Source organism: Urocampus carinirostris, chromosome 3 (genome assembly GCF_059441175.1).
Source record: "Urocampus carinirostris isolate Australia breed hairy pipefish chromosome 3, RoL_Ucar_1.0, whole genome shotgun sequence".
Lineage (NCBI taxonomy): Eukaryota > Metazoa > Chordata > Actinopteri > Syngnathiformes > Syngnathidae > Urocampus > Urocampus carinirostris.
The window spans coordinates 13978257-13992494 of record NC_142351.1 but is presented as its reverse complement, the minus strand read 5'-3'; the positions used below and the strand labels follow the sequence as shown (position 1 = coordinate 13992494).

The 14238-nt window shown below is 39.9% G+C and overlaps 1 protein-coding gene across 1 annotated transcript in view; it reads left to right on the top strand.

Moving 5' to 3' along the window:
* The window catches only part of LOC148368758 (nuclear receptor coactivator 3-like), a 36174-nt gene extending 22156 nt beyond the window's left edge, over positions 1–14018 (top strand). The window contains exons 16-21 of the mRNA XM_088330787.1: positions 1107–1451; positions 3893–3991; positions 6234–6465; positions 8631–8808; positions 8888–9077; positions 11528–14018. Of these exons, the coding sequence (XP_088186913.1) occupies positions 1107–1451; positions 3893–3991; positions 6234–6465; positions 8631–8808; positions 8888–9077; positions 11528–11539 (1056 nt within the window). The 3' untranslated portion in view covers positions 11540–14018. The remainder of the gene's footprint in view (positions 1–1106; positions 1452–3892; positions 3992–6233; positions 6466–8630; positions 8809–8887; positions 9078–11527) is intronic.
* The last annotated feature ends 220 nt before the right edge of the window (positions 14019–14238 follow it).

Genomic DNA, 14238 nt, shown 5'->3' with positions numbered 1-14238 from the left:
AGCGAGTGAGTTGTCTGTCCCTGGGTGCCCTGCGATTGGCTGGCAACCAGTTCAGGGTGTCCCCTGCCCACTGCCCGATGATTGCTGGGATGGGCTCCAGCACCCCCGCGACCCTACTGAGGATAAGCGGTGTAGCTAATGAGATGAGAAGTTGATAAGTGTTGCCATTAAAATAAAATAAAAAAACATTGTTTACAATAGGAATATAACCCAGTGAGTGCCCCAACATTTCACCACTAGGCCACCAGTAGTACAGATGACATACGAAAAGGCATTCGATCTTATCTCATTATCACACTGTTTTTACCAACGGCGTCAGAAACACTGATTTGCATAGTGAAAAGCTTGTGTAGTACAGTATTTCGTTGATAGACTGTTTTCTGTTTCCGTCTTTCGCAATATTATTGACACTCTGGTAAAGTGGAGAGACTGTTTAACCCAGACCTGCGCATTCCGGTTCAAGGGCCGCATTTCCTGCACGACTTTGTAGGTTCCGCTGCTCCAATACAGATGATATAAATTATCCACTTGTTAGCAAGTTAGCAAAAGTTTGTTAAAGATCCTGGTGATCAAGAACCAAAGTGCTCAGGTCTGGTTTAACTTATCAAAATGCAGAGCAAAATGAACTATGCAAATCAGTGTTTTTGGTATCGTGAGTAAATATATTGTAATAATTATATACACTGTTATACCTTTTCAAGTGTCATCTCTACCACTGGTGGTCTAGTGATAAAGTTTTGGTGCCCTCACCACCATGACCCGGATTCGATCACGTACAGTTTTGGGTTAGCGATGATTTTTCAATTAATCAATCATGGCCATGCTTAAATACAGTAGTATAACATGAAACTTTGTGTAGTAACACCTACCTATGAGTACCTTATGCATTTCCAATATTATTTTCTGTATACTGCGGTATTTTGGGTGCATGGGTTCTGAGGCGCACTTTCAAATTTCTGGCCAATTAGTTTTTTTGGCATGTGTTATAGTCCGGAAAATGCGGTAATTTGTCTTTTATTCCTGTTCCTGACAGTTTAACTCTACTCATTGTTATTATAATAGAGAAAAATCAGTCAGCTCACTGTAATGTCTATGTCTTCCTGAAGACCCAAGGACCAGAACAACCGCTGGAGCCTTTTTCTAGTCAAGACCCTTCCATGGTTCTGGACCAGAAACCTCTTTATGGCCAGGGCTTTCCCGGACCCCATACCATGGGCATGCAGACTGGTTATGGAGGGAATCCAATGCAGGGACAACCTCAACAAGGCGGATTTGGACCCATGCTTTCCCAAATGGGCCAAAGTAACAGTTTCCCTGGCATGGGCGGAATGGGGAGCATGGGCGGAATGGGAAGCATGGGCCACCCTCGTGCCAATATGATGAGGCCCAGGATGATGACTGCGAACAAACCAATGAGACTCCAATTGCAACAAAGGCTGCAGGGACAACAAGTATGAGTCAAATATTTATAATACATTTTTAAATGCTGACTATCATGCAAAAAAGGCTTCTTATCACACTTAAACAATTTAGATTATGGTGAATATGTTTTCTTGAAAGTATCATTGAGGTTAGTTATTTTTCATTTGGGTCAAAATGTCAATAGAGATTTTCACATTTATGTGAAACCATTATTTTGCTGTATTGTAAAGGGGAATGTCAAGAAATTTCTCTATAATCGAGCCTACTTTAGTCTAAACGCATCATGTTTAAAGCAGCAAAATTCACCTGTCTTTGTTCATCTCAAAGGCGGCCATTTTGCTTTTTTGGGCGACTGAAAATTACAAAATCCCGTATGTTTACACGCGGACAATAATCTGGGAACTGAATTCAAGTTTTCGTAGCAATTTGAATAATCGTGATTAGGGAGAACAATAGCATTTCGGAATAACAGACAACCAGACCAGTCGGGGTGAAAAACGAGAGATGTCATCGCGCAAGTAGACATGTTTTCAGTGTTTACATTTTGTCATTTAAGGGACAGTGTGCATCATTTGACCACTAGATGTTGTCGTATAGTATAGTGCAACCAAAAAGCGAGTGTTGGAAAACACAAGGAACAATACAAACTACGGAAACTGAAAGTGACCAGGTGTTCTCAAGGATATTGGTTTTTGGGGTACCCGTAGCAGCAAGATGAGATTATTATGTCTGCTGCCTTTAGGTGAGGCTCCGGTTATGTAAAATATATCATAATTCCTCGACCTACTCGTATTTTGAGAAATGTGCGTTTATATTATGTATTTTTGCCTATTATTTAAATCAATTCACTAATGTTTTTTTTTAATGAGTGATTGTTTGTTTTACCACTAGGAGGCGCTAAATAATACGCAATCTCCTTTTAGGTAAAAGATCTTATTTATATCACAAACCACAATCAATGACGTACAATAGTTGGTCTGAAAGTCTGCTCCGTTGCTGCGTCTTGTGTATAGATCTCACCGTAGTGACAGAAAATGTATCAAGAATCAAACAGTTTACGTAAGGCAAGTTAGCCAAAGTAAGCATGTATACTTTGTTTCTAAACGTTCTTCACTGCACCAACAAAGAAGAGAAAATATCAGAAGAACTCAAGCACGCATATAAAGCATCGCCGAATTAGTTCACGCGAACAAGTACACAGACTATGAACGCAGCGACCCAAACTAATTTGTCGGATTCTTAGCGATCCCTTAAAGAACATACTGTGGAACCTCGGTCCTCGACCATAATCCGTTCCAGAACCCTGTTCGAAAACCGATTTGTTCGATCACCGAAATCATTTTTCCCATTAAAAATAATGTAAATCTGTTCCAATACCCTGAATGTTTACCTTGAATGTTTAACGTAAACGTAAAGCTAACCCAGGCTAATCGTACGTCCGCGTTATCGTAATCTTCCGTACGAAAGATGACGCTAACATGAACGTGTACAAATAAAAAAATCAGGTGTTTTACAAGTCATTTAGCACCCGGGTCTCCACAACAAGTGGTGAGCGGTTCATTGGAAAGGGGGCTCCGTTCCAACACTCTGAAAGTTGGGCTCCCTCCTAACACCCTGAATGTTTACGTTGAATGTTCAACGTAAACATAAAGCTAACCCAGGCTAATTGTACGTTCGCATTAGCGTAATCTTCCGTACGAAAGATTACGCTAACATGAACGTGTAAAAATAAAAAAAAAAGGATAAAGAAAAGAATTATGAATAGGACTTTGTGGTGGTCAGCAGAAGCCATGCTGTATTCCCTAGCAAGGTCAGACACTCGCACACCTCCTTCATATTTTGCGATTATTTCTTTCTTAAATGCAATAGTTGTACGCACTACTTTTCTTTTTTCACCTGTAGCAACTTTTGCTGCTTGCACTGACTTTCTTCGGAGGCATATTTAGGGGCTAAAACACACCTATATTAAAAGCGAAAGGAAAACAAAGCACGTCCGCACGCGATAACAGTTGGTCACGAAAAGAGCGATCTACACCCGTCTGCCACTCAGCATCGCACCCTAGCCTACGCACTCACGCATTACCGGCGTTCGAACTCCGATTTTTTTGACCGAACAGCGAAGCAAGTATTTCTCGAAATTTTTGGTCGGACTCCGATTTGTTCGAACTGAGAGTTGTTCGAAAACCGAGGTTCCACTGTATTCAGAATAATGTGCTCGTTTACGTGGCTTTTACGAAATCCAAATAGCAACAATTTGTTCTCAATCCGACTATTCCCTGCATGTAAATTTACCGATCATTACCTGACCTCTGAATCACCTTGATGCCAAATTCTCAGTCGAAAGCATGTAACAAAATAGTCTCAGGATCTGATGGGGAAAAAAAGCTAGTTGTTCCCCAAAAGCAATATTGAGAATGTTTCTGAATGTCTTTTGAGGTTTATCACAATCCAAAACTCTTTTCCTTTTTAGTTCATGAATCAGACACGGCAGGCGATGGGCATGAAAATGGAGAACCCTGGAGGCAACCCGGGCATGAGGCCTTCTATGCAGGCGGGCATGGCCGGACAGGTACATAATAGTCGACTGTTTTTCTTATCATGAGTGAGTTTTGAGGTTTACGCTGTTCTACCTTTATCTGGTTGGAGGCTAGTTATTCGTGATCTGGCTGCTATGCCATGTTCAACTGCCTACTTCAATCCGAATTGTCTTATATCCTGGTGATCAGGCCACACATTGAAGCCAAAATGGGAAAACTGGAACCTCAAGCCTCATTACTACCAGTTTATACAAATTCATTACAGAATTTATTACAGGGGTCTGGGGCATATGGCTCTTCGTGAGTACCGTATTTTCCGCACTATAAGGTGCACCTAAAAGCCTTTATTTTTTTCAAAAGCTGACCATGCGCCTTATAATACAGTGCGCCTTATTTATGGATCAATATTAGGTCGCAAAGTCTTCCAACTAATGCAGCAGCCGCCGACTAGATTTTCCCCCGAACGCCAAGTAGTCCGTTGTGTATGCTGGGATTTATTTACCGGCGTTTCATTGGCTAACCAATGTGTCAATCATCATTTGAATCGATCACTATTGGCTAAAGTTATTCGGAGGTGAAGGGGGCGGATCCTTTTTATCATTTACAGGCTGGCATAGGCTAAAGCGGCAAAACAAACCCTGCAATTGGACGAAAAAGATGTGTCAATCATCAGTTGAATCGATCACTATTGGGTAAAGTTATTCGGAGGTAAAGGAGGCGGATCCTTTTTATCATTTACAGGCTGGCATAGGCTAAAGCGGCAAAACAAAGCCTGCATTTGGCCGAAAAAGATGAATGTGAATAGCACGTTGGGTTGACGGCATAGAGAAAGCATGTTTCACTATTCTGTATTTGTAAATATTTTATTCTCCTGGATTTACTACACTCACGGATATAAGAGGACCATGGTTGCACATTATTATTGAACGCAACGACTTCGGTGAGGTACTCCGGCTATATATTTTCCCTGTATCTTGTTTCAGACTGAATTCGATGTTTCTGTGATAAGCGGTGCAGATAATGGATGGAATGGAGTGTCTATTTTTAAATTAAATCCCAATACTTTAACCTTCCGAATGATATTTGGAACGATGCATTTGAGTGACATCGTACGGACACCGCATCCGCACGTGTTCTCGACACGTATTTGCTTCTTTGCAAGCTTTGGGAATGTTAAGGGAGTAATAAGTTTGACTGAACTATCTGACTGTTTTTTCGACGTTCCCATTGTAGCGCCTTATAATCCGGTGCGTCTTATGTATGTCAAATATAGGACCAAAAACTCTTTTTTTCGGGGTGCGCCCTATAACCCTGTGCGCCTTATAGTGCGGAAAATTCGGTACATCCTGGCTCGGAGAAAATAATTAACTTTATTAACGCATTTGGATAGGAATGCAACACTGTGTTTGTACCACTAGCGACAGTAGCGCTGTAGCACGTTTTTACCTTGAAGGCTCGTAAGAAGAAATGTAATTAGGATTTTTTTTTTTCTGTGTTTTTAGCCAATGAGTTACACCAGAGCATGTCTGCGAGTGTTGGACATTCACGTTTCACTATTTCCTGGATATTTTTTCATATGTGTAGTTATGAAAAGATGACAAATGATCAACGACGTGCTTGGCGATTTTAATTACGAGAGTTAATAGATCTTATAGATGTGGAAGATTTGCATCTATAAAACATAATGGAGGACAAATAATGGTTAGAACTGTATATTTCTCGTTTTCAACATTCCGTGACATTTGTTTGAGAGAACTCTGCTCGCACCTTGTTATCAAATTATTATTTTTGATTGTATAACAAAATAATAGTCGGAAAAAGCCTCAACGATCTAAAGTAACTGCAGTCGGGACCACATTTTAAGTGTTATATTTGTTTATATGGGACACAGGCTTTACTTATTATTATTATGTTTTTTTTAAAATCATTAAGCGTCATAAGGTGAAAGGAAATGCTCTCAAGAATTAGATTTCATCCGGAGATCCATTTTGGAGACTGTATTAAATTTTGTCACAGAAGTAAATGGAAGGAGACCAAGAGGAAGGCCGCGATTGACGTGGATGGATGGTGTTATGGTGCACTGCAGGAAAGGGGTCTAAATCTAGTGGAAGCTAGACCTCTTGTTGGTGATAGGAATGAGTGGAGAGGTGTTGTGAAAGGATAGTGGGATGTTTGGACTGGTTCTAAGGGATGGGCAGGGCACCTATTTGATGCGGCAGGGGTAAACCAGTGAAGTCGAAAAGGATCCTGACGCTCTGAAAACGGTTCATTTAGCAGGGTTTCCTGAACGCGCAAATGATGGCTCAACGCAGCAGGGAAATGATGACCATGCAGATGAGAAGGCAGCGTATGATGATGCTAATGCAGCAGCAGCAGCAACAGGCAGCAGCGGGAGGATTCAGCCCTCCACCCAACGTCACGGCTCCTGGCGGGATGGACAATAGTGTGGGAGGACCAAGCATGGGTCAGCCCGGTCCACAGCAGTTCGCTTATGGAGGGAATTATGGTGAGTTAACCGATGCAGCGGAGCAATGCTCCTCCCTTGTGGCGAGATTCAGAAATTGACCAGCTTTTGGTGAAATTGTAGACTTATTGGAGGAAATACATTTCAAAAATACACTACAATATATCATTACGTAGCAAAATCGTTGTTTCTATATCACGTTGAGGCTAGAAATCTGAATTGAGGTTGAAGTTTATATGGAGCTTGTAACATTCAAAATAAATTGTGATTACATTCCAACAATTGATATCAATTTTAAAAATGATAGTGTAATGTTATTGCAAAAGTTGTGATTCTCCTCAGACTATCGGACATTTGCAGATACTATGCTACGAGTGTGAGCAAAAAATAACTTTGTTTTTTAGGGGGACATTGTGTATATTTCAATAATAAAAAATAAACGAAATTATACTTTTTTTTTTTTAATTATGAATTGCCATAAAAAACATGCATTTTGTAAAATACTTGAGAAATTGGTTTTCCTTTTTGCATAAAATAAGGGTTCCCCTAGAGCAGTGATTCACAATTATTTTCTGTCATGCCCTCCTTAGGAAGAATTGAAACCTCTCACGCCCCTTAATTAATGTATAAGAGAATATACCTGTCAACCTCCACGGCTCCATGCCCTTACAAAATGTTTAATTTTCCCTTACAAAATACAAAATATTCTTATAACATTTTTTTTTTTCAAACGTGATTATTTATTTAGTTTAACATGTTATATTGTACATGTGTTTCGTTATATCATATATATTGTTAATTAATATTTTGTTGTGAGATACTGAGTTGCTCGACATGAGTGAGGTTTATTATAAAAAAAGTTAAAAAATGAAGTAGCTTGGACGTTCACTGTAGAAGGAAAAAATACATGCAAATATAATTAAGTAGAACAATACATTTTCTTATTCAAATTAGTTATTCATTTTCTGCATTAAATTATTGTTGGTAATATACTGATTAAAGGGATAACCACAAACCTGTCTTTTTCATTTTCTCCTTTTATACTTCCTTTTTTTCTTAACTTCTTTATACAACAATAATGATTCGTAATATAATGCATTAAAGCAAGTGAGCCGTTTGTGAGACGGCTCTCTTTAATGAGTTGAGCCGAAAAAGCTACATAACTACCACATGAAATCCGAGGCGGCAGATGCATGAGCACAATAGCATCAAACCGCTCGCTTCGTTTGCAACGAAAAAAACGATACTGAGATAGAGGCTACCGCGGCGAACTCGTTTGAGTTGATTGATTTGCCGTTTCGTCATGGTCTGCTTATACCAGATGGTACCCATCATTGACAAATTTGCGTTCTTCGGTACAGATTTTCTTGTATAGATAGATAGATAGATAGATAGATAGATACTTTGTTCATCCCCGAAGGGAAATTCATGTCTTAAAATGCATAATAAACTTACTTTGTACGGCAAAAACGTACAGGTTGACAGGTATGAGATAACAACGGAAAAAAAATGTGGACCATGGGCCATTAATTGACTCTTCTTGCCCCTGTGAGAGTGTTTTTTTCTACCACGTGGCCCCTGAGCTCAATGAGTTGGACACCCCCCTAGTGTGCTGATGTATATGTATTTAAATTGAATATTAATACAGCGACACTGCGATATTTTTATTCTTGGTTATTCTGGCTGTATCTCATTTTGGCCAGTTTATCGTATAACTTATAATACAGTGTTACCTCTTCATATGCGTTTAATTCATCCGGAGTCAAGCTCATTGCTCAAACTGCCCATGTAACAAACAAATGTTCCCAAAATAATTAAGAACTAATCTCTGATAAGAATCTAATGGAAGTCCATAGCTATCTTTCCGATCACTAAAAACTCATTCAAATAGTAATTAAAGCTAGAAAATACAGTAAAAAGATGAATAAGATGATATTAATGAAATGAAATGTGAGTTTATTATGAGCACCGACCATAGTTTTCCTGCCTGTCGTAGTTTGCATGCGCAAACTGGACAAGCAGATGCTGGTGGTAAGCGGTTGTGAACAGTCTTGAGCTAATGGTAACCTAGTGGTAGCCTCTGGGACTGCCTGCGTACTGGATTTTACTTTGTACAGCACGATTTTGCGGCAAATACAACTCCTATACCAAAATTATCGGGTTAAGAGACGCTCGAATAAAGGGATCAATTCAATGTTTGGCTACAGGTATGAGCCAGCCGGGAGAGCCCTCGTTTGGACCTTCCGTTCCCACTAGTCCGCCTAACGCCATGATGGCGGGCCGCTTGGGGCCTCAAAACATGATGCCGCAACATCAACAAGGCGCTCCCATGTACCAGGGCGCCGAAATGAAGGGCTGGTCTCAGGGAGGCATGGGACGCAACAGGTATGCAGAAATTCACAGTAGTCATCTGCTGCTATTTTGGAGAAGGTTTATCTGAAGCTGTCGTCCGCCCCGATATTAGTTCGTACCCTCCGCAGCCGTTTGGCCAACAAGTGCCTCCGGGACAGCAGCAATTCGGGCAGCAAGGAAATCCCAACCAATATGGAGGCATGATGATGAATGGCGCCATGGCGGCCGGTGGAGGAGCAGGTCACATGGGACAGATGGGCATGAATCCGATGATGATGGGACGCATGATGGGGCAAGATCAGGTATTTCCAAATGATTATTCTGTAGAATTAAGGACTATAATGCACACCTGATTATAAACTGCACCAAAAACTGTTGTAGAGGAAAATTGTTAAAAACATGCATATGGTTTTGGGTGCAGCACAAAACCATGCTTTTCTTATATACTTTATTCCGTTTTTTTTATGATTCTTTGTATTTATATATCGTGTTCTCTTCATTACAAGACACAACAGATTACAAGAAGCACCCCCCAAAAAAATAGTATTGTGTTATATATTTTTCGTTTATAAGGCGTACATGGAATTAAAACTACAGTGAATACTAGGGTTGAATAAAAAATATTTAAATATATTTAAAATAAATTAACTTAATTCATAGAACATAAATCAACATCACGACATCTAGTTTAACCATAAAAACGTTCATAAATGGCCTCCTATAAAACGATGTGGTTAAATATGTCTTTGTTTTTCTAAATATTGAATTATATATATATATATATACACATCAGATCAAACTACAGACGCTGCCCTACTTACGAACGAGTTGCTTCAGTGCTATATTTTGTTGTTTGTTTAAGGTTTATGTATGTAGGTTTAAGGCTTGTATAAGTAACCTGTATTGTTTTGTACTGTAAAAAAAAAACATTTAATAAAATGTGATGCTCCATAAAGATAAATAAAGTTAAGTTTAACTTACTTTTGGAAGATGAGTTTCAAAAGTTCGGCGACTTCCTCCGTGGTAAAAAGTCGCCGAAAAAAAAAGCAATCCAACCATTTTCCCAACCACATCAAGCTTTCTTATTACACTTTCATTTCAAAAGAAACTGCTCGCCTCTTCTTTTCACTTTACACCAAACGTATTGAATTGATTCATAAGATACTAAATGATGAAAATGTCAAAGTTCTTTGCATGCTAGAGATACAGTACACATAGTATGTTTAAACACGAACTGGGAAGTAGAAGCGGGATTTCTTCTTCGGGGTGGATGCTGGGTGACCTCGCACAGCGCCACATGCCGTAGAAGCACTACAGTACTGTCCTGTACTCTGAAAACGGTACATACACTACAAATACTAACTTACAGCAATGGTATTTTTTGACATCCCGAAAAAAATGTTCGTATCTACCGTTTTTCGTAAGTCGAATGGTCGTAAGTAGGGGAGCCTCTGTGCAGTCAAAACGAGTTTATTGGTGTGACACCTTGTAAACTGTAGTTAAAATTGTGTCCTATATATAGTGGACAGTTGAAGCTTTTTTTTTCAAATGAGAGCAAAATAATTGTCCCCTGTTCTTAAGAACTAAATTTGTGAACTCAGGAGATATAACGCTCATCTCGGGATCGAGGGGTTGCAGGTTAGATTCCCAGCTCCTCTGGGTTAAATGTGGAAGTGTCGTTGGGCAAGACCCTGAATCCCTAGTGCCCCTGATAAGCAGGTAGTTGCCTTGCATGTGCTCTCTGTGCGTGATTGTGTGTGAGCGAATGGGTAAGTGTGAAGCACATTTTGGAGGTCTTCATTGACTTGAAAAGCGCTTTATAAATGCAGACCATTTACCATTTACTGCTTTCAATTTCTGTGTTTGGCTGCACGTGCATTTCAATAGGCTTCAATCATTTGGGTTCGGAACAAAATAATAGCATGCAATCCATTTTGTCTCTGAGCCATACGCACAGACGCTCCCCTACTTACGACCATTCGACTTACGAAAAACAGTAGATACAAAAAAAAATTTGGGAGATGTTGAAAAATATCCGGACATTGCTGTGAGTTGGATTTTGTATTGTACACCTTTTTCCGAGTACAGGACATTACTGTAGTGCTCCTTTTTGCCGTTACCAGCGTGTGGCGCTGTGGGAGATCACTCAGCATCCACCCTGAAGAAGAAATCCGCTTCCTCTTCCTAGTTCGTGTGTAAACATTTTATACTGTATCTCCAGCGCGCCAAGAACGTTGACATTTTTTATTGGTTAACATCTCTTGCATCCATTCAATATGGTTGGTGTAAAGTGTAAAGAAAAGGCGAGCCATTTCTTTTAAAACAAAAGTGAAATAAGAAAGCTTGATGCGGTTGAGACCATGTTCGGATTGCTTTTTTCCGGCCACTTTCTACCACGGAGAGGGAAGTCGCTTAACTCTTGAATGTCATCTTCCAAAAGTAAATTAAACTCAACTTTACTTATCTTTTCGAGCATATTATTTTATAAAATGTTAATTTTTCAGTACAAAACAATACAGCTTACTGATACAAGCCTTAAACATAAAAAAATATAGCACTGAAGCAACTTGCGAACAAATTCAACTTGCGAACGGTCGTCCGGACCATATCTCGTTCATAAGCAGGGCAGCGTCCGTACTCATGAAACTATATGGCCACATCAAATCTTCGGACGGACCCAAGACCAAAGTATGGTCTTTGTAGATGTTTTGATCACAGAACTGAGCAATTTCTTGCCTTCTAACCCATACAGAAATATTGCTGAGCTTCGTGAAGGACATATTGGTGTGCAGGAAAACGCACCATCGGGTGGATCAACGCCTCAGTGACGGACATTCAGCAAGCTCACAGATACTGTCAAACACAGAGACACGTGCATTCAAACCACTCAGCCATCCTGGTGGAGTGCAGTTGGATATATCCTTCCCAACATGCAGTCAAAAAGTAGCCTTTCGGGCCCGATGATGTCAGTTGGGATTGATTGAGGATTGTTTTTGTAGCTCTGAACCCGAATGTACACAAAACTGCATTTTTCTCCTCTGCGTTTTGTCCGTATGTCTGCTCGCCGACGGTGAAGACCGTTGAAAGGCGAGCAAGCCCATCGCGGCACTCTGATGAATGTCGGTAAGAAAATCCGGTCCTCCAAGGCGCAAAACTCAAATACTTGTTGGCACTTTAAAGAGAGGCCAGCATCAAAAGGATTGTGGCACTACAGAGGCCTTCACCCCAGATTAAAGATATTCCCGGTTATAGTTCATGTTCTTGAGAAGAGGAACTGGGGCGGGAGTGGTCTCCTGATCTTGTTCTTAATGCGGGAACCAGTAGAAAGGTAGCAAGCACAGATTCTAACTCACCCTTCTCGCCATTGAAACAATTTCTTAAGAGCAGACATGAAGGGGGACAAAGATCTGCTGACTTATATTTATACAGATTCAAGCGTTGATTGTTTTATCCCACCAGAGGAATTTTTTTAAATCGGAAAGGCGAAGATATTTTACCGGCGCAAGTTTGAGATTGACCTGTAAATACAATTTCGACTGTAAGATATTTAGATTTTTAGCAATAATCCTCCCTTTTGGTTTTGGTGTTGCCGCATTAGTTCATCAAAGTGGCGGTACTGCAGTATTAGACGCAATGTCTTGTCGGAGTTCCTTTATTGTCAATAGTAATTGTATATAGACTTCAAATGTACGATAAAGTATATAATTATATATAAATGCTTTTGTAGGTCACGTCCTTTTTTTGCACTGATTGCAAGGCTTCATATTTAATTTTCCTCTTCCATAATAGGTCAGCTTTTTGGGGAAAGTTTTTGGAGGAAGAAGTTGTCTAATTGTTTAGAAAGCAGTCTGCACTTGCATCCACTTAAAAAGCACTTTTTTTTGTCGTTTTCGAATTATCATTCTTTTGTAATTTTCGTAGAGCATAAGCTATGTTTTCAAGGTGACGATTAAGAGACGTTTACCTGAAATTTTCTTGGTTTAGGCCCGTGTGTTTCAACAGTGTGCGACAGGGTTTTGTTTAAACAGAGCCTCACTCCTTTACGTGACGTTTTCTGACTTGTGGGTTTTACGAAATGGGCTCTTTGCGCATTGCATATTGGAGCCAGTTTGAAAATTCACGTGTTTCAAGCTGGCAGCACAGTTCTGAGGTCATGAGATCGAACCTTCATGTGTAGAGTTTGCATGTTCTCCCCGTGTTTGCGTGGGTTTCCTCTGGGCACTCCGGTTTCCTCCCAGATTCCCAAAACATTCTTGTCAGGTTAATTGGCCGGTCCAAATTGTCCTTAGGTGTGAATGAGGAAGTGAGTTGTCTGTCTCTGTGTGCTCTGCAACTGGTTGGCAACCAGTTCAGGGTGTCCCCTGCCCACTGCCCGTAGACTGCTGGGATGGGCTCCAGCACTCCCACGTCCCTACTGAGAATAAGCGGAGCAGATAATGGATGGACGTGTTCCAAGCTCTCAAATTTTCTGTCGAATGAACTGAAATCATTCATACAAAACGCAACGTGTCATGTCCTGGAATTCCCTCTCGGCGAAATGAATATTGAGGATTGCCTTCGTAACTCTTAACGCAAAAAAAAATGGGAACACATATTAAATTCCTTACAGAAATTGCAGTTTGGCGCTTTGGTGTCATATCTGTATGTGAAAACTCGACCAGCTTGAACATTGATCTGAAAATATAATCAATTACATGCAAAAAGCCCATCTGGTCCCCCGCACATCGGTTCAATCTCACGTTAGTCTTTTGACGTGCAATTTTACTCCAATTTTGAATTCTTCCACATAATTCCGATCAATCTTATGTTTTATGGATTTACTTATGAATAAGTGATCAATCCCAAAAGATTTCGTTTGGCATTATTTGGAAGGTTTCCCTTACTGGATCGTATTTGTAGGCTTTTCAATTTAATAAGATGGCATACCATATAACCCGCACACACGTATTCAAGTTAAATCTGACTGTGGAATATAGATAAAATCCCTTTTCCTGGGGCTTGAGTTGTCATTTTTGCGTAGAGATTTATGATGTTTAAAAGATTGAAGACTTTCATTATTGTTTTCACAGCCCAATTCATTCAATATTTAAGCATTTTGATTTAAACGGAAGAAACCCCTCTTAAAACAAGAGTCGTCAAAACCTGTGAGGATACATTTTGTTTATTAATGATGTACATTTCAGTTTGTCTTTCTTACCTTGTTCTCATTGTTAATATTGTTGTAAATACAAATTTATATTTAAGTTCTTGGTCTCTGCAGTCTTTTTTCCAATCATAACAATCAAAGGGGATGTTACGACACATGTGAAGGGGTATATTTTATATAAAAGCTTAGGATTTTATATAGCAGCACTTCTAGCCAGTACTAGGTAAGAAGCCAAGGGTTTTGGTGCTATCCATTGTTTTTCGCAGGTTTGCGTTCCAAAGATGTCCCGCGATAGTCGAAACCTGCGAGGTAAAAAC